At 42.3% G+C, this 22,067-nt stretch overlaps 1 protein-coding gene across 1 annotated transcript in view; it reads left to right on the forward strand.

The window, feature by feature from the left end:
- Positions 1-22,067, forward strand: part of DCC (DCC netrin 1 receptor) — a 507,302-nt gene that overhangs the window by 338,081 nt on the left and 147,154 nt on the right. The window contains exon 15 of the mRNA XM_040419605.1: positions 21,314-21,455. Coding sequence (XP_040275539.1) covers positions 21,314-21,455 — 142 coding nt within the window. The remainder of the gene's footprint in view (positions 1-21,313; positions 21,456-22,067) is intronic.

Below are 22,067 nucleotides of genomic sequence, written 5' to 3' on the forward strand. Positions count from 1 at the left end.
GCCATCACTGACATTTATTACCATTCAGCTGGTTTAATGGCTCACTATCCGTCATCTGGCTGGAGACATTTATTTTCCAACTGTTTATTAGCTACATCTGTTCTTAAAATCTGTTCCGAAGTACCGGAACAAGAAGAAGATCAATGTAAGGTATCACCGGAGACTGCGCCACCGAGCCGCCGCCACGCATACTGTTCTGTCTATCTAGAATTTTCTATCAATTGCCTTTGCTTTATTCTATTAGTGGACATCTTATCGTTGATGGACGCACAGCTAACGTAAAAACAATCACAACACTACATGAGCATGATAACGGAAAGTACAACCAGTGTCATACACTGCCTTGTGGGAGGGGGCGCTGTGCTGACTATAAGCAAATTATAAGCAATTTTTATATATATATATATATATTTTTTTATTTTTATTTTTATGGAACTGTATGGAAATTTTTGAATGCATTTCTTGCAGAAATTATTCCAATGCATTTAAAATAAAGGCAACTTTGTAAATAGTTTTGATATAAAGATAGATAGGTAGACAGAGATAGGTAGGTAGGTAGATAGATAGATAGATAATTAGATAGATAATTAAATAGATATATAGATACTGTGTGTGTAGATAGATAGATTGTGAGATAGATATGAGCTAGATAGATGTTATATAGATAGACAGATACATAGATAGATAGATAGATAGATAGATAGTAGTTAGACACATAGCTAGATTGTGATACAGATATACAGTCGTGGCCAAAAGTTTTGAGAATGAAACAAATATTAGTTTTCACAAAGTTTGCTGCTAAACTGCTTTTAGATCTTTGTTTCAGTTGTTTCTGTGATGTAGTGAAATATAATTACACGCACTTCATACGTTTCAAAGGCTTTTATCGACAATTACATGACATTTATGCAAAGAGTCAGTATTTGCAGTGTTTGGCCCTTCTTTTTCAGGACCTCTGCAATTCGACTGGGCATGCTCTCAATCAACTTCTGGGCCAATTCCTGACTGATAGCAACCCATTCTTTCATAATCACTTCTTGGAGTTTGTCAGAATTTGTGGGTTTTTGTTTGTCCACCCGCCTCTTGAGGATTGACCACAAGTTCTCAATGGGATTAAGATCTGGGGAGTTTCCAGGCCATGGACCCAAAATGTCAATGTTTTGGTCCCCGAGCCACTTAGTTATCACTTTTGCCTTATGGCAAGGTGCTGGAAAATGCATTGTTCTTCACCAAACTGTTGTTGGATTGTTGGAAGAAGTTGCTGTTGGAGGGTGTTTTGGTACCATTCTTTATTCATGGCTGTGTTTTTGGGCAAAATTGTTAGTGAGCCCACTCCCTCGGATGAGAAGCAACCCCACACATGAATGGTCTCAGGATGCTTTACTGTTGGTATGACAGAGGACTGATGGTAACGCTCACCTTTTCTTCTCCAGACAAGCCTTTTTCCAAATTCCCCAAACAATCGGAAAGAGGCTTCATCGGAGAATATGACTTTGCCCCAGTCCTCAGCAGTCCATTCACCATACTTTCTGCAGACGATCAATCTGTCCCTGATGTTTTTTTTGGAGAGAAGTGGCTTCTTTGCTGCCCTTCTTGACACAGGCCATCTTCCAAAAGTCTTCGCCTCACTGTGCGTGCAGATGCGCTCACACCTGCCTGCTGCCATTCCTGAGAAAGCTCTGCACTGGTGGCACTCCGATCCCGCAGCTGAATGCTCTTTAGGAGACGATCCTGGTGCTTGCTGGACTTTCTTGGACGCCCTGAAGCCTTCTTAACAAGAATTGAACCTCTTTCCTTGAAGTTCTTCTCCTATAAATTGTTGATTGAGGAGCAATCTTAGTAGCCACAATATCCTTGCCTGTGAAGCCATTTTTATGCAACGCAATGATGGCTGCATGCGTTTCTTTGCAGGCCACCATGGTTAACAATGGAAGAACAATGATTTCAAGCATCACCTTCATTTTAACATGTCAAGTCTGCCATTTTACCCCAATCAGCCTGACATAATGGTCTCCAGCCTTGTGCTCGTCAACATTCTCACCTGAGTTAACAAGACGATTACTGAAATGATCTCAGCAGGTCCTTTAATGACAGCAATGAAATGCAGTGGAAAGTTTTTTTGGATTAAGTTAATTTTCATGGCAAAGAAGGACTATGCAATTCATCTGATCACTCTTCATAACATTCTGGAGTATATGCAAATTGCTATTATAAAAACTTAAGCAGCAACTTTTCCAATTTCCAATATTTATCTAATTCTCAAAACTTTTGGCCACGACTGTAGATATGAGATATATAGATAGATAGATAGATAGATAGATATGAGATAGATAATTAGATAGATAGATAGATTGTGATATAGATAATGAGATAGATAGATAGATAGATAGATAGTAGTTAGACAGATAGATATATACTGTGTAGATAGATAGATTGTGAAATAGATATGAGATAGATAGATAGATAGATAGATAGATAGATAGATAGATAGATAGATATATACAGGTGAAACTTGAAAAATTAGAATATCGTGCAATTTATTTCAGTAATGCAGCTTAAAATTAGAATTTTGTGAAAAGGTTCAATATTCTAGGCTCAAAGTATCACACTCTAGTCAGCTAATTAATCCATACCCCGTGAGCAAAGGGGACCTGAGATTGTGACTTTGGGGTTTCATAAATTTTAAGCCATAATCATCCAAATTATAACAAATAAAGACTTGAAATATCTCGCTTTGCAGGTAATGAGTCTTTCTCATATGTTAGTTTCACCTTTTAAGGCTACTTTCACACTAGCGTTCGGGGCTCCGCTTGTGAGTTCCGTTTGAAGGCTCTCACAAGCGGCCCCGAACGCATCCGTCCAGCCCTAATGCATTCTGAGTGGAGGCGGATCCGCTCAGAATGTATCAGTCTGGCAGCGTTCAGCCTCCGCTCCGCTCAGCAGGCGGACACCTGAACGCAGCTTGCAGCGTTCGGGTGTCCGCCTGGCCGTGCGGAGGCAAACGGATCCGTCCAGACTTACAATGTAAGTCAATGGGGACGGATCCGTTTGAAGATGACACAGTATGGCTCAATTTTCAAACGGATCCGTCCCCCATTGACTTTCAATGTAAAGTCAAAACGGATCCGTTTGCATTATCATGAACAAAAAAAAAAAACATTTTTTATTTTTTTTATTTTTATTCATGGTTATGCAAACGGATCCGTTCTGAACGGATGCAAGCGTTTGCATTATAGGAGCGGATCCGTCTGTGCAGACACCAGACGGATCCGCTCCTAACGCAAGTGTGAAAGTAGCCTAAGTTGCATTACTGAAATAAATGAACTTTGCACGATATTAAAAATTTTCGAGTTTGACCTGTAGATATGAGATAGATAGATAGATGGATGTTAGATATGAGATAGATAGATAGATAGATATGACACAGATGTCAGCTTGTCATTGATTAGCTCAGCCTTTTATCCAGTCACAATGTAGCCACCCCCAGGTTTTTCGGTGTACCGGCATCGTCCCTCCTGATATCACTCTGTTCTCTTTCTTCGGTTCTGCCTCAGTTCAGAAATAGATTTTTCTTCTTTTCACCTGTGACCTCTTTGTGCCGGCATTGTTTAGACCGGTTGTATAAAGCTGCATTGTTCTCCAGTCCTCAGGCGCTCAGTTGTGTAGGTCTCTTCTCTTTCAGTCATTGATCAGCTTATTGTATGTACTTTCAATGTGAATGGAGCCGATATGTGTATAGTTAAGAGGGGAAAAAAACTATGTATGAATGAGGCAGTCTCTGCACCTGAGGACAAGTCAGCTGTGTGGGCCATTAGCGCTCAAAACTCTGCAGAGCAACCACATTCTCATGTTTTATTATTTCAGTGACATCAGTAGATTTCCCCGGGGTTGTGCAGCGACCCTCTAAGGAGCCGGTGTAGAAGATGAGAGTGGTAGTGGCCCTGATGAAGTGTTATGTCACTGTGTACTCCCTCAGGTCATTTCTCCTGGGGATCGGTACAGCAATGGTTATAGCACTAAAGAATGAGGCCAGAGTTAAACTTAAAAAAGTCCTTTTTACTAAGTGCAACGTAGATTTTGAAATACATACAGTAGCAGCAGGCATTAGTGCAATTCTTCTCTGGCACCACAAGAATATTGAGGCAGGTTGGTTAGTGGTAATTTGGCACTTAGGTCATACTGGCCTAATGTTTTTTTTGGTGATGGGTGACTTGACTGTAGTCCCTCACCTTACAGCAGTGTCTGTAGATCCAGGTATAGCAGGTCACTCTGCTGTCCGGACTCTTAATGCTTCACTTGAGGACAACATTTTATATTTCTCCCAGGAGCAGGAGCAAAGCAGGTTGCATCCTCTCCACTCTTTCTCTGACCAGGAACCCCCCTACTGGCAGGAAGTAGGACCAGCCCACTCCCACCAGAAGGGGAGTAACAGGGTAGTTAACCCTGTTCCTGCCAACCTTTGCCAACCTTCCTCGCTGGTAACTACAGCCAGAAACAAGCAGTAAAATACACAATACACAACTATATAAAATTTGTAGTACCCCCAGGTCTAGATCAATATTCCTCAACGCCAGTCCTCAGGGCCCATCTGCCGGTCATGTTTCAGGATTTCCTTAGTATTGAGCAGGTAATATAATGAGTGTCAATGCATCAGAAATTACCACAGGTATTCATTTTGGGGGAACTTCTCAAATGATGACCGGCAGGTGGATCTTGAAGACTGGAACTGAGGAACACTGCCCTAGATTACTCACTGTTCTCCAGGGTTTAGGCAACATCTACCACACGATCGTTTGTTCAAGATTCAAAAGTTGAAATAAGCTGTGATGTATTGTCTAGGAATTGAAGCAATAACAAAAATTCTTAACTTGAAATCCAATTTTACATTTTTAGAATCTCTTGCAAAAAAAATTAAGGGGTTGTGCCTCAAACTACTTTTCACTCTAAAATGTATTTTTATCAATTCCTCTATCTCCCATTTCTACTTGGATAGTTTTTTTGTTTTTTCAAATTCACCTCATTTGCAGTTTTAGCTTTTCCCCCGTGCTTGAATCCTACTTCCTGGATTGTCCTATGACTGCTGTCCTATCATGCCTAAGGGCAGTGAGATGTGTCCTGATATTAGCAGATCATGTGACAATAACCACGCCCCCTGTTCTTACCAATGGCATTCCCTACGTCCTACATCACAAGGCCCCAATGTAGGACGTAGCCTGCAGCAACTAAGTTTTAAAACTGATTTGCCATAGGGTACAATTGTAGGATAATAACTTTGGAATAAGGCAGTTTTGATAAATGGTGATATTTGGTGAAAGAGATATAAAAGTGAGACCTGTTGAGTGGGATACATTTCTGGTAGTGGCACAACACCTTTAAATCCCTTAATCTCTAAAGCTTTTCTTATGTGGAGTCGGAGTGTGAATGACCCATAATTTCTTTTAAAAAGGCTTATAATGGTATAAAATAATAAGTCATGCTCACCTTACTAATCCCATGGTCTTCCCATTCTGAGGCTTCCCAGTCCTCCACCAGTTTCTCTACTTCTTGGTCCCTCTTGACAAACAGGAAATGACCAGTCAGCCAATCACCATCAGAGGCAGGTCCACACTGCAGCCAGTGATTGGATGAGTGGTTATTTCCTGTGTGACAGGAGATAACAGGAAGTACACTAGAGTCTGGTGGGGGGAGAGTCGTTTTTAAAATATGTTAATCAGGGATTTTTCAGAGATATTGCTGGTTGATCCTAAGGATATTGATGTTTGATCCTCAGGATTGATCATTAGTATCAACATCGGGCACCTCCACCAATCAGCTGTTTCTGGCAGCAGCCAGCATGGCAAACTATCCAATTGATGGAAGGGTCTCTCCCCTGTTTCCCGCACCGATGTCCTGCATCTGCGTCCTGCAGCTGAGGTCCCATTCTCTTGAATGGGAGATTAGCTTCCGTACCGTGGCACAGTTATGACACAATGGAGGGAACCTTCTGCTTCTAGCAATGACCATTACATAGTTTTCGGGGCGGTCGCTGCCCATCTATCCACAGGAAGGGGGGTGGTTGCCAGGTGTCGAACCCCCACTGATCTGATATTGATGACCTATCCTAAGGATAAGTCATCAAAATCTAAGTCCTGGAAAACCCCTTTAAATTATTCATAAGGCAACCTGCACTGCGCAGACAGCAGTAATCAGAGGTGGCCGTCTGGTAAATTACATATAGTAGCGTCATCTCATTTCCACCCTTAGGCCACTTTCATAAAAAATGTAAAGTGTTTGTCATCTGCAGCAAAGGAAAAAATATATATATTTGCGTAAATCCGTCCATGGGGATTTGGCGGTCATTACACTCGTGTGAGAATACATAGAACGATTTCATTTTGTAAGCATGCATATTTAATTAACACAGGGCGGCAGCCAGATTTGTGGTCGCTCTTCCATGCGGATGCAAATGCAGATTCTGAATTACCGCCCTACTGTGCAGATTATCTGTATTCCAGGGCAGTGAGGCTGAACTGAGAACAAAGCAGAGGGAATTAGCAGTTTTGGAAATGGAAATCTGCTAAATTATTAAGAGTTCTTGGTTTGGATTGATTTGGTAAGATGCTCATTATCCGTCTCCAAGGCCAAAGTCCTGGCTCACAATCCCTTCATCTTCTGACCCTCTGGTATTGCTCTACTGTTAGTAGAGTCTCTCATTATTAGATCCTAAACCAAGTCCGATGGGGCATATACACAGCAGATAATTCCCTGGTATGCCTCAAAAAGGTTCTGGACACAGATGAGCCAATCAAGTTTAAAATTTGGAAACTCAACCAAAATTTTTCAAAAAGTTCTGATTCTACCCAAACCGATTTTTGTGTGATTAAAGTGGTTTTGCCATCACAGACAATGGGGTCATATCGCTACTGTGTACATATTCTACATGGAGAACGGAGCGGGGAAAGTAGTGGAGGGCGCACTGCGCATGCACAGCCACCCTCCATTCATTTCTATGGAGCCGCCAAAAATAGCCAGCTATTTCTGTCAGCCTTATAGTAATGAATGGGTGGGGGGCCACACATGTGTGGTGCGCTCTTATTCACTTGTATGGGAACAGCGGGGAGCAGCGCTTGGTGGTGGTCAGACTCCAGGAAATTCGGGGTCCTTCAGCCACAACTCTCACCACTCCGTTCTCGTTGAAGGTCCCAGAAGTGGGACCTGGACCTATCAGATAATGGGGGCATATAATAGCGATATGCCCCCATTTTCTGTGATGGGAATACACCTTTAAATTCAGAAGAATCAAGGAGAGAGGAAGAAGAGAGAGAGAAACTTTCTGGGCAATCAGAGCACTTTTGATTTGGTACAAATCGGGAGGTCGATTCGGGCAAATCGGACCTGAATCAAACTTTAAGAAATTCACTCTATTTCTGGACACACCTCTATAAATTAAAGACCGGCACTTACTGAGTTGAATGAACGTAGTGGTTTATTGTCACATAACTATTTTATATGACGCGTTTCGGCTGTGTTAGCCTTCTTCAGACTTGTCTGAGGAAGGCTAACAGCGGAAACGCGTCACATGAAATTGTAATGTGACAATAATCCACCATGTTCATTCAACTGAGTGAGTGCCAGTCTTTATACTGCAAAACTTCCATGGAGTGTCTCTCGTCTAAGACGCGTGCACCACCAATATCTACACTGGAGTGCCGACCAGTTATCTTACACCTTTATAGATATCCTATGCTGTCACGTCAAGCTATTATAATAGGGTATGGTCCCACAGCTATGGGGCACTGAGAGGTGGGGCCTCCCCTGTGAAGACATGTGGCATGTCCATGTGGAATAAAAAAGTGCCAATTTTCCGATCTGCAGTGTATTATACCAGTGCAGTATTCTGGGTAAATTCTCAATTACTGTGGATTCATTGCAGATTAATGTCCAATTTCATTGTACCCTAGGGTCGTCTCATCTCGAAAAGCCCTTTCTATATGTCCTATTATGTCCAAATGACACATAAATGGTTGTATGTAATGCTACTTTTCCACTGTAGAGGGTGCTTCATGTGGAGCTGAGCAGTCAACATTTTTTACTTTATTCATTTATATGATGCCTACCTATTCTGCAATGGAACTTAAAGGGGTTTTCCAGTACTTAGAGATCCTCAGGATTGGTCATTAATATCAGACCCCCCCTGGCTGATCCACGCCTGATTCACCTTGATGCAGTGTCCCACTATGTGCTATATGTGGGCACTTTAAACTCTTGCTAAATGTCATATCAAATGTATTGTGGTATCATGCTGTAATTCCCTTTAACAGGCAGGCAGTGTCATTTTCCTTTATTCGCCCCTAGGTGGTGCTTGCACCACTTATATATACACTCACCTAAAGAATTATTAGGAACACCATACTAATACGGTGTTGGACCCCCTTTTTCCTTCAGAACTGCCTTAATTCTACGTGGCATTGATTCAACAAGGTGCTGATAGCATTCTTTAGAAATGTTGGCCCATATTGATAGGATAGCATCTTGCAGTTGATGGAGATTTGAGGGATGCACATCCAGGGCACGAAGCTCCCGTTCCACCACATCCCAAAGATGCTCTATTGGGTTGAGATCTGGTGACTGTGGGGGCCATTTTAGTACAGTGAACTCATTGTCATGTTCAAGAAACCAATTTGAAATGATTCGAGCTTTGTGACATGGTGCATTATCCTGCTGGAAGTAGCCATCAGAGGATGGATACATGTTCTCATTCTGTTTACGCCAAATTCGGACTCTACCATTTTAATGTCTCAACAGAAATCGAGACTCATCAGACCAGGCAACATTTTTCCAGTCTTCAACAGTACAATTTTGGTGAGCTCGTGCAAATTGTAGCCTCTTTTTCCTATTTGTAGTGGAGATGAGTGGTACCCGGTGGGGTCTTCTGCTGTTGTAGCCCATCCGCCTCAAGGTTGTGCGTGTTGTGGCTTCACAAATGCTTTGCTGCATACCTCGGTTGTAACAAGTGGTTATTTCAGTCAACGTTGCTCTTCTATCAGCTTGAATCAGTCGGCCCATTCTCCTCTGACCTCTAGCATCCACAAGGCATTTTTGCCCACAGGACTGCCGCATACTGGATGTTTTTCCCTTTTCACACCATTCTTAGTAAACCCTAGAAATGGTTGTGCGTGAAAATCCCAGTAACTGAGCAGATTGTGAAATACTCAGACCGGCCCGTCTGGCACCAACAACCATGCCACGCTCAAAATTTCTTAAATCACCTTTCTTTCCCATTCTGACATTCAGTTTGGAGTTCAGGAGATTGTCTTGACCAGGACCACACCCCTAAATGCATTGAAGCAACTGCCATTATCTAATTGCATTAATGAGAAATAGAACAGGTGTTCCTAATAATTCTTCAGGTGAGTGTATATAGCTGGGGAGGGGGTGTAAAGTTAGTGTGTCCGATGCTAATGAAGAGATGAGAAAGTTAAAGAGGACCTTTCACCGATTCTTACCCTATGAACTAAGTATACTGCCATGTAGAGCGGCGCCCGGGGATCTCACTGCACTTACTATTATCCCCGGGCGCCGCTCCGTTCTCCTGCTATGCCCTCCGGTATCTCCGTTCCCTAAGTTATGGTAGGCGGAGTCTGCCCTAGAGCTGGCCAATCGCATTGCAGAGCTCACAGCCTGGGAGAAAATAACCTCCCAGGCTGTGAGCTCTGCACTGCGATTGGCCAGCGCTAGGGCAGACTCCGCCTACCATAACTTAGGGACTGGTATCTCCGCCTACTATAACTTAGTGAGCGGAGATACCGGAGGGCATAGCAGGAGAACGGAGCGGCGCCCGGGGATAATAGTAAGTGCAGTGAGATCCCCGGGCGCCGCTCTACATGTCGGTATAGTTAGTTCATAGGGTAAGAATCGGTGAAAGGTCCTCTTTAATCGAGGAGGTGGAAATTTGTATTTCCACCAAAATAATTTTAAAATGATTTTAACGCATATAAGTGCAGCACGTAATGCAGAATACAAGATTTATTTCCACCGAAATAATCAAAAAAAGACTTTACCGCATATAAGTGCAGCGCTTAATGCAGAATACAAGATTTTTTTTGTCCACCCAAATAATTAAAAAAAGATTATACCGCATATAAGTGCAGCGCTTAATGCTGAATACAAGATTTTTTTCCACCAAATTAATTCGAAATAGACTTTACCGCATATAACTGCAGCGCTGAACGCTGAATACAATTTTTTTCCCACCAAAATAAGTCCCAAAAGATTTTACCGCATATAACTGCCACGCTGAATGTCGAATATCTTTTTCTATGTTACTCTGTTACTGATATACGCCACTAAAGGCTTTACTACATACACTCACCTAAAGAATTATTAGGAACACCTGTTCTATTTCTCATTAATGCAATTATCTAGTCAACCAATCAGACGGCAGTTGCTTCAATGCATTTAGGGGTGTGGTCCTGGTCAAGACAATCTCCTGAACTCCAAACTGAATGTCAGAATGGGAAAGAAAGGTGATTTAAGCAATTTTGAGCGTGGCATGGTTGTTGGTGCCAGACGGGCCTGTCTGAGTATTTCACAATCTGCTCAGTTACTGGGATTTTCACGCACAACCATTTCTAGGGTTTACAAAGAATGGTGTGAAAAGGGAAAAACATCCAGTATGCGGCAGTCCTGTGGGCAAAAATGCCTTGTGGATGCTAGAGGTCAGAGGAGAATGGGCCGACTGATTCAAGCTGATAGAAGAGCAACGTTGACTGAAATAACCACTCGTTACAACCGAGGTATGCAGCAAAGCATTTGTGAAGCCACAACACGCACAACCTTGAGGCGGATGGGCTACAACAGCAGAAGACCCCACCGGGTACCACTCATCTCCACTACAAATAGGAAAAAGAGGCTACAATTTGCACGAGCTCACCAAAATTGGACTGTTGAAGACTGGAAAAATGTTGCCTGGTCTGATGAGTCTCGATTTCTGTTGAGACATTCAAATGGTAGAGTCCGAATTTGGCGTAAACAGAATGAGAACATGTATCCATCATGCCTTGTTACCACTGTGCAGGCTGGTGGTGGTGGTGTAATGGTGTGGGGGATGTTTTCTGGGCACACTTTAGGCCCCTTAGTGCCAATTGGGCATCGTTTAAATGCCAAGGGGCTACCTAAGCATTGTTTCTGACCATGTCCATCCCTTCATGACCACCATGTACCCATCCTCTGATGGCTACTTCCAGCAGGATAATGCACCATGTCACAAAGCTCGAATCATTTCAAATTGGTTTCTTGAACATGACAATGAGTTCACTGTACTAAAATGGCCCCCACAGTCACCAGATCTCAACCCAATAGAGCATCTTTGGGATGTGGTGGAACGGGAGCTTCGTGCCCTGGATGTGCATCCCTGCAATCTCCATCAACTGCAAGATGCTATCCGATCAATATGGGCCAACATTTCTAAAGAATGCTATCAGCACCTTGTTGAATCAATGCCACGTAGAATTAAGGCAGTTCTGAAGTCAAAAGGGGGTCCAACACCGTATTAGTATGGTGTTCCTAATAATTCTTTAGGTGAGTGTATAACTGGAACAGTGAATGCTGAGTATATTTTCATTTTTCCACGTATATACGCCACTAAAGGCTTTTCAACAGTGTGTTATAGGCTGTGAGCTAAAAAAAAACAACGGCTCCTGAGGCGGAGTAATGTGAAGTGAACGGACGTAGCGGAGGAAGTAGGTCCACGCTGGAAGAGCGAGACGCGGTCCTCGTGCGGTTTCTGTGCTGCAGAGAAGTCCCCGTAGTGTCCAGTAAGCAATACCGCAGATAGATGCGGGCTGGTGTGAATTAGTTAGCATTTTTGTGCAGGGTTAATGCATAGTATATTCACCTGTATTGGTGCGCCGCTCTTATGGACGTCGCCATGTAAGCGTGCAGTGTGTGAAGCGTAAATGCAAAAATTCACCTCAACGTAATTCAGTCCATAACGCAAAAAGGACTTTCCCACATATAACTGCAGTGCTGAATGCTGATTATATCTTTATTTTTGTACTGAAATACGCCACTAAAGGCTTTACCACATATAACTGCAACAGTGAACGCTGACTATATTTTTATTTTTCTACTGATATACGTCACTAAAGGTTTTTTCAAAGTATAAGTGCAGGAACGAATGGCGAATGTATATTTCTTTTTCTAATGATATACGTCAATAAAGGTATTTCTACATGTAATTGCACCAGCGAATGGCGAATGTATATTTCTTTTTCTACTGCAATACGCCAGTAAAGGCTTTACCAGATATAACTGCAACAGTGAAGTGAGAATATATTTTTCTTGTAGTACTGAAATACGACCCTATACGCTTTGACCAGAAAAAAATTAAAGAGTGAAGTGCGTATATATATTTCTTGCAGTACTGAAATACGCCCCTATACACTTTCACCAGAAATAACTGCAGAAGTGAAATGCGTATCTATTTTTCTTGTAGTACTGAATAAGATACTAAGATATACAGTTGCAAGAAAAAGTATGTGAACCCTTTGGAATAATATGGATTTCTGCACAAATTGGTCATAAAATGTGATCTGATCTTCATCTAAGTCACAACAATAGACAATCACAGTCTGCTTAAACTAATAACACACAAAGAATTAAATGTTACCATGTTTCTATTGAACACACCATGTAAACATTCACAATGCAGGTGGAAAAAGTATGTGAACCCTTGCATTTAATAACTGGTTGAACCTCCTTTGGCAACAATAACTTTAACCAAGCGTTTCCTGTAGTTGCAGATCAGACGTGCACAACGCTCAGGAGTAATTCTTGACCATTCCTCTTTACAGAACTGTTTCAGTTCAGCAATATTCTTGGGATGTCTGGTGTGAATCGCTTTCTTGAGGTCATGCCACAGCATCTCAATCTGGTTGAGGTCAGGACTCGGACTGGGCCACTCCAGAAGGCGTATTTTCTTCTGTTTAAGTCATTCTGTTGTTGATTTACTTCTATGCTTTGGGTCATTGTCCTGTTGCAACACCCATCTTCTGTTGAGCTTCAGCTGGTGGACAGATGGCCTTAAGTTCTCCTGAAAAATGTCTTGATAAACTTGGGAATTCATTTTTCCTTCGATGATAGCAATCCGTCCAGGCCCTGACGCAGCAAAGCAGCCCCAAACCATGATTCCCCCACCACCATACTTCACAGTTGGGATGAGCTTTTGATGTTGTTGTGCTGTGCCTCTTTTTCTCCACACCTAGTGTTGTGTGTTTCTTCCAAACAACTCAACTTTGGTTTCATCTGTCTACAGAATATTTTGCCAGTACTGCTGTGGAACATCCAGGTGCTCTTGTGCAAACTAAACGTGTAGCAATTTTTTTTTGGACAGCAGTGGCTTCCTCTGTGGTATCCCCCCATAAAAATCCATTCTTGTTTAGTGTTTTACGTATCATAGATTCGCTAACACGGATGTTAGCATATGTCAGAGACTTTTGTAAGTCTTTAGCTGACACTCTAGGATTCTTCTTCACCTCATTGAGCAGTCTGCGCTGTGCTCTTGCAGTCATCTTTACAGGACTGCCACTCCTAGGGAGAGTAGCAGCAGTGCTGAACTTTCTCCATTTATAGACAATTTGTCTTACCGTGGACTGATGAACCGCAAGGCTTTTGGAGATACTTTTATAACCCTTTCCAGCTTTATGCAAATCAACAATTCTTAATCGTAGGTCTTCTGAGAGCTCTTTTCTGCGACGCATCATTCACATCAAGCAATGCTTCTTGTGAAAAGCAAACCCAGAACTGGTGTGTGTTTTTTATAGGGCAGGGCAGCTGTAACCACCACCTCCAATTAGCTCTTGGAGATGTCATTAGTCTAGGGGTTCACATACTTTTTCCACCTGCACTGTGAATGTTTACAAGGTGTGTTCAATAAAAACATGGTAACATTTAATTCTTTGTGTGTAATTAGTTTAGGCAGACTGTGATTGTCTATTGTTGTGACTTAGATGAAGATCAGATCACATTTTATGACCAATTTGTGCAGAAATCCATATCATTCCAAAGGGTTCACATACTTTTTCTTGCAACTGTAAGTCACTAAAGGCTTTCCAACATAACACTTGCAGCCCAATAACAAAAAGCTGGAATGAGAGAGCTGCCTAATGACTGGTTGGATCCCCAAATAATCTTTCCCTGCACTTGTAAATCACTTTCCTAGCACTGTCCCTAGCCCCTTCTGACGTCTCTCCCTGCACTAAGATGCTGTGTAATGATGTCTCCCTATCCTTTCCCTGCACTTATAAATCATTTTTTCTATCTTTTTCTTTTTTTTAACAATGAGGTTTTTCCAATAGCTGTCCCTAGCGCCTTCACACATCTGTCTCTGCACTCTGAACGCTGGAAAATGCCAGAATCTAAAAATGGCTGCTGTATTTATAGGGCTGTGACATCACAGGGCTGGCTGGCTGCTGATTGGCTGCATGCAGGCATGTTAATCTGGGTGATCCCGCCTTCCCAGAGTTCCATGCCCCATGTCCTCAGTCCTCACACGTGTAGTCACCATTTTAGGAAAAATTGCGATTCGTTGCTACGAAGCGCGAGGAAATTCGGATTCGTTGCAAATCAAATTTTACCTGAAATTCTAAACGAATTCCACTTTGTCAGCTTTGATTCGCTCGTGTCTATTTAAGACTTCCACTCAACTAGAGGCCCATTAAGCATGGTGCATGGAGTTCAATAAAAACCAATGGACATCTGGTACAAGAAACATAGTTCTGTGCTCTATAAATCACTGACCATTATAGAAAATTTTTGGACAGGTTTGTCACCAGTTTGGCTTTTGAGGATTAGCAGGTATTTGCTGGAAAATTTAATTTTCCTTCACTTTTTGGGGGATTCATTGTTTTTGCACCTAGAAAGTTCTCAAAATTTAACCTAATGCATCTGGATATCACAGTGATCAAAGCCTAACAGCAAGCTGAGCTCTGCTCCGCGCGTCCATTTTTACATCTCCAAATTAATAGTTTTTCTTTTTCTTTTTTAAACCATTTGTTGCTAATTTAAGAAACTGGACCTTTTTCAGTGACTCAGTTGTTGGCAGTGGTACAGTCGAGTCACCAAAATCAGTGGGATGAAATATTTGCTCACGTTTGACTTGCAGAAACGCTGCCAACGTCTTCATTTCTTAAATGATAGATTTCAGGCTTACTGCAAGAGGTGAAAGTCAAAAGAAGGAGCCATATCCTTTTATTTTCCCATTAACATAACCTTGTAAGGATTGATATATATATATTTTTTGTGTTGGTTTTTTATATTCCACTGGCAAATTTATCAAACAAATGACTGCATCACAGGGTGGGAAACCAAGACTCTGCCTCTCCACTTGGAAGGACAGCGACAACCACGGGCGGACTGGGAATTTAAAGTGGCCCTGGAAAAATTAATAAATGTGGCCCCATTTTGTAGTTGGGTCCAAATTTATGGAAGGCAGGGCCAGCAATACTGCCACCAGCAGCACAAAATACATCCACAAATACTTCCACTGGCCATCCGCGAGGAGGGTCCAGGCGGCCCACTGGGCTTCGGCCCACCGGGAAATTTCCCTGTAAGGTCTATGGCCAATCCGCCCCTGGCTACAACATCCAGGAGGTCCTGAAGGTTTTGAGCTGTTAGGTCATGCTGGGAGTTGTAAACCCTATCAGATGAAGGGGAAGAGGAAGGCAGATGCAGGAACTGGAAATGGAAAATTGATGTGTAGTGCAGTATTTGCTCTATCTATCTTAAAGTGGAGGAGATGAGATTCACTAGCTTTTTCTTGGCCTCCTTACCTCACTGCCTGGTTCCTTTTCTTCTCGGAGAGCCCTTTGAACAATGCACCATCCTGTTTGATCTCCCACCGCGCTCTCATGTTGGTTCCGGGGCCCACTGGAAGATTCAGTGGCTCTAAGTGGACCGGTCTAGATGGGATTACATCCAAAGGTTGGGCCAGTCTAAGCACTGTACAAGCCTGGGCAGATGCGAGGACTGGACAGGGATTCAGGCTCTGGTGATGCTGAGATGCATAGGATAGTATAGCAGCGCTATGACCTGATGGCACACTGATGGAATGACTTAGTGGATAATGCTGTACAATACATGATGTATGAGTTAATTTTAATGTATATGTAGCAGTGCTGAATTTGCTCAATGCATACACACATAGTAATAGTACATTTGCTTGTAGTCAGTTGAGTACCTACCACAGAGCCAATAAAAGTGATTGCTGTGGCGGCTGTGGTGGGTGGTGGCTCAGGACTGAGCTGCTTCCCTGATTGCTTTACATTCTCACACTGCATGCATATTTATGCATCTCCCTTTGAGAATTCATATGTAGTAAGCTCCCCCTAGTGGTGGCTGCAGGCTTTCTTAATTGCATCATTCTTAAAGTCAGGAAGATGAAGCATCCCACTACAGATCAATGTAGAGCTTTGAACCTAAAGAAGGTCGAAATTAACTTAATAAAGGTCTAGTAAAATTGAGGAGTATTCTGACTGTTGCATAGAGCTCTATGAATTCTGAGTCCATGAAAGGCTAGGAAGAACTCAATACCATATTGAATAGAACAAATTATAAAGTCGGCTCTGCTTTATTCAGGATCTTGGTGGGGTCTTACCGCTTCTCTACACTTGACATATGGTAAGACTAGTTGCTGAAGCGCTAGGACATCTGAGGTGAAGTAACTTTATAGGAGTTAATGAAAAAGATGTAAGTGGTAAAGTTTGAGATGACTTTAGTGCATTCAAGGTGTGAATACGGGAGTGACAAGATATCCCAGTGCAAAGCAGCAACTGTCTCTCCTACAGGAAATATTACTAATATGTCACATTATTGGCAATGTTGTTCCTTTATTCCTGATAATGTTTATTAAAATGTTTTATATACATATAATGTAATATTAATTTTCATTTGCATCTTGTATGATATTCCAGAGCTGAACTCACTGTTCTGTTGGTGGAGTCACTTTGCATACACATTATGTTACTTATCCTGTACTGATTCTTAGTCACATCCTGAATTGTACTTCAGAGTTGCTCTCATTATTCTGCTGGTGCAGTCACCATGTACATACATTATATAACTTATCCTATACTGATCCTGAGTTACATCCTGTATTATACTACAGAGCTGCACTCACTATTCTGCTGGTGCAGTCACTGTGTACATACATTACATTACTTATCCTGTACTGATCCTGAGTTATATCCTGTATTATACTACAGAGCTGCACTCACTATTCTGCTGGTGGAGTCACTGTGTACATACATTACTTATCCTGTACTGATCCCGAGTTACATCCTGTATAATACTCCAGAGCTGCACTCACTATTCTGCTGGTGGAGTCACTGTGTACATACATTACTTATCCTGTACTGATCCTGAGTTACATCCTGTATTATACTCCAGAGCTGCACTCACTATTCTGCTGGAGGAGCCACTGTGTAAATACATTACATTATCCTGTACTGATCCTGAGTTACATCCTGTATTATACTCCAGAGCTGCACTCACTATTCTGCTGGTGCAGTCACTGTGTACATACATTACATTACTTATCCTGTACTGATCCTGAGTTACATCCTGTATTATACTCCAGAGCTGTACTCACTATTCTGTTGGTGGAGTCACTGTGTACATACATTACTTATCCTGTACTGATACTGAGTTACATCCTGTATTATACTCCAGAGCTGCACTCACTATTCTGTTGGTGGAGTCACTGTGTACATACATTACATTACTTATCCTGTACTGATCCTGAGTTATATCCTGTATTATACTCCAGAGCTGCACTCACTATTCTGCTGGTGGAGTCAATGTGTACATATATTACATTACTAAGGCCTCTTTCACACTTGCGTTGTTGGGATCCGGCATGCACTTCCGTTGCCGGAGGTGCCCGCCGGATCCGGAAAAACGCAAGTGTACTGAACGCATTTGAAGACGGAACCGTCTTCCAAATGCTTTCAGTGTTACTATGGCACCCAGGACGCTATTAAAGTCCTGGTTGCCATAGTAGTAGTGGGGAGCGGGGGAGCGGTATACTTACAGTCCGTGTGGCTCCCCGGGCGCTCCAGAATGCCGTCAGAGCGCCCCATGCGCATGGATGATGTGATCCATGCGATCACGTGATCCATGCGCTTGGGGCGCCCTGACGTCACTCTGGAGCGCCCGGGGAGCCGCACGGACGGTAAGTACACTGCTCCCCCGCTCCCCACTACACTTACCATGGCTGCCAGGACTTTAGCGTCCCGGCAGCCATGGTAACCATTCAGAAAAAGCTAAATGTCGGCTCCGGCAATGCGCCGAAACGACGTTTAGCTTAAGGCCGGATCCGGATCAATGCCTTCCAATGGGCATTAATTCCGGATCCGGCCTTGCGGCAAGTGTTCCGGATTTTTGGCCGGATCAAAAAGCGCAGCATGCTGCGGTATTTTCTCCGGCCAAAAAACGTTCCGTTCCGGAACTGAAGACATCCTGATGCATCCTGAACGGATTTCTCTCCATTCAGAATGCATTAGGATAATCCTGATCAGGATTCTTCCGGCATAGAGCCCCGACGACGGAACTCTATGCCGGAAGACAATAACGCAGGTGTGAAAGAGCCCTTAGGCTACTTTCACACTTGCGTTGTTCTTTTCCGGCATAGAGTTCCGTCACAGGGGCTCTATACCGGAAAAGAACTGATCAGGTATGTCCCTATGCATTCTGAATGGAGAGTAATCCGTTCAGTTTGCATCAGGATGTCTTCAGTTCAGTCGTTTTGACTGATCAGGCAAAAGAGAAAACCGTAGCATGCTACGGTTTTATCTCCGGCTAAAAAAACTGAAGACTTGCCTGAATGCCGGATCAGGCATTTTTTCCCATAGGAATGTATTAGTGCCGGATCCGGCATTCAGAATACCGGAATGCCGGATCCGTCCTTCCGGTATGCGCATGCGCAGACTGAAAAAAAGGTAAAAAAATAAATGCCGGATCCGTTTTTGCCGGATGACACCGGAAAGACGGATCGGGCATTTCAATGCATTTTTTCGACTGATCAGGCATTTTTAAGACTGATCAGGATCCTAATCAGTCTTACTAATGCCATCAGTTAGCATACATTTTGCCTGATCTGGCAGGCAGTTCCGGCGGCGGAACAGCTTGCCGGATCTCTCTGCCGCAAGTGTGAAAGTAGCCTAATCCTGTACTGATACTGAGTTACATCCTGTATTATACTCCTGAGCTGCACTCACTATTCTGCTGCTGTAGTCACTGTGTACATACATTACATTACTTATCATACATTACTGTACTGATCCTGAGTTACATCCTGAGTTACATCCATGCATTACTTATCCTGTACTAATCCTGAGTTACATCCTGTATTATACTCCAGAGCTGCACTCACTATTCTGCTGGTGTAGTCACTGTGTATATACATTACATTACTTATCCTGTACTAATACTGTGTTACATCCTGTATTATACTCCAGAGCTGCACTCACTATTCTGCTGGTGGAGTCACTGTGTACATACATTACTGATCCTGGACTGATACTGAGTTACATCCTGTATTATACTCCAGAGCTGCACTCGCTATTCTGCTGGTGGAGTCACTGTGTACATACATTACATTACTTATCCTGTACTAATAGTGAGTTACATCCTGTATTATACTCCAGAGCTGCACTCACTATTCTGCTGGTGTAGTCACTGTGTACATACATCACTGTAGCTGTACTCACTATTCTGTTGGTGGAGTCACTGTGTACATACATTACATTACTTATCCTGTACTAATACTGAGTTACATCCTGTATTATACTCCAGAGCTGCACTCACCATTCTGCTGGTGGAGTCACTGTGTACATACATTACTGATCCTGGACTGATACTGAGTTACATCCTGTATTATACTCCAGAGCTGCACTCGCTATTCTGCTGGTGGAGTCACTGTGTACATACATTACATTACTTATCCTGTACTAATAGTGAGTTACATCCTGTATTATACTCCAGAGCTGCACTCACTATTATGCTGGTGTAGTCACTGTGTACATATATCACTTATCCTGTACTGATACTGAGTTACATCCTGTATTATACTCCAGAGCTGCACTCACTATTCTACTGGTGGATTCACCATGTGCATACATTATAATACTTATTCTGTGCTGATCCTGAGTTACATCCTGTAATCTACTCCAGAGCTGTACTCACTATTCTGTTGGTGGAGTCACTGTGTACATACATTACACTACTTATCCTGTACTGATCCTGAGTTATATCCTGTTTTATACTCCAGAGCTGCACTCACTATTCTGCTGGTGGAGTCACTGTGTACATACATTACATTACTTATTCTATACTGATACTGAGTTACATCCTGTATTATACTCCAGAGCTGCACTCACTATTCTGCTGGTGTAGTGACTGTGTACATACATTACTTATCCTGTACTGATACTGAGTTACATCCTGTATTATACTCCAGAGCTGCATTTACTATTCTGCTGTTGTCGTCACTGTGTACATACATTACTTTTCCTGTACTGATCCTGAGACTGAGTTACATCCTGTATTATACTCCAGAGCTCCACTCCCTATTTTACTGGTGGAGTCACCATGTACATACATTATATTACTTATCCTGTACTGATCCTGAGTTACATCCTGTAATTTACCCCAGAGCTGTACTCACTATTCTGCTGGTGAAGTCACTGTGTTCATACATTACTTATCCTGTACTGATCCTGAGTTACATCCTGTATTATACTCCAGAGCTGCACTCACTATTCTGTTGGTGGAGTCACTGTGTACATACATTACATTACTTATCCTGTACTGATCCTGAGTTATATCCTGTTTTATACTCCAGAGCTGCACTCACTATTCTGCTGGTGGAGTCACTGTGTACATATATTACATTACTTATCCTATAGTGATACTGAGTTACATCCTGTATTACTGTATATGCTACAGCTGAATTCACAATTCTGCTGATTATTAGAAACAGCAAGCTTTTTGACAGACATTTTCTGAGCTCCTATAATGTTGGATTTCCTGGATCATATACGGAGCCTGGTGTAAAAACTAAGGGGGGAATTTATCATTTATGAATATTTGAAGTCAGTTTTGCTTGAGGGTTCCTTGGAGTACTTTATGCCACTGTGCAGGCACTAAAACAGTGAGTGCTGGGAGATTTCAGCTCTGAAGCTTGTAGAACTGATAAAGCAGCTCCAGACTATATTAATTCAAATTAAATATTTTCCAAGAATATGGGATTAACCTGCATCTACCATTTATTTTTCAGAGTATTAAGGTCAGCTGGATGCCGCCTCCATCAGGAACACAAAATGGATTTATTTCCGGGTTCAAAATCCGTCACAGGAAGACCACCCGTCGGGGAGAACTGGAGACCATAGAGCCAAATAATCTTTGGTACTTGTTCACAGGTGAGTGACCACAGGTTGTAACCCATGTTTTTAAGCTTCTGTGACTACAACCATATTATGGGCAAGAGCCGTACATAGTGCGGAGGATTAGATCAGATCCTGTTCTGTTAGATGACCGATATCATGGCTGGAGACAATCCCTTTGGAGATGCAGCATAGTTACAGTGCAAAAACATACATTGAAGCCAATTTGCGCATGTACCGGTTATATCAGGGCAAGTGCATTTCAGCCCGCAGTCTCTGACTGGAAGCAAACAGCTGTACTTTAAAATGGGTCTTCAAACCACCCAAAAATAAGGTAAAGGAAGGGATGTTATAGTATAACTAGAGTATCGTTTCTATAGAATAAAAATTTGACCAGAATTTTGGAAAAAATTCACATTCTACAGAATCAGAATTTTTATTGATTCTATTTAAAAGAATTTGGGGAGAGAGAAAAACAAAGAGAAAAAGACCAGAATGTCATGCACATCTTTTCATGATGATAGCAGCACTTTTAGCTTCAGGTTGAATTGTTTCGAGTCTGTATTGAGTCACACACTCGAATTGGACCAAAAATGAATTTTCAGAAATGCGCTTATCCCTCAAAATATCCCAAGAAGCCGTGGTCAT

Source organism: Bufo bufo, chromosome 2 (genome assembly GCF_905171765.1).
Source record: "Bufo bufo chromosome 2, aBufBuf1.1, whole genome shotgun sequence".
Taxonomy (NCBI): Eukaryota; Metazoa; Chordata; class Amphibia; order Anura; family Bufonidae; genus Bufo; species Bufo bufo.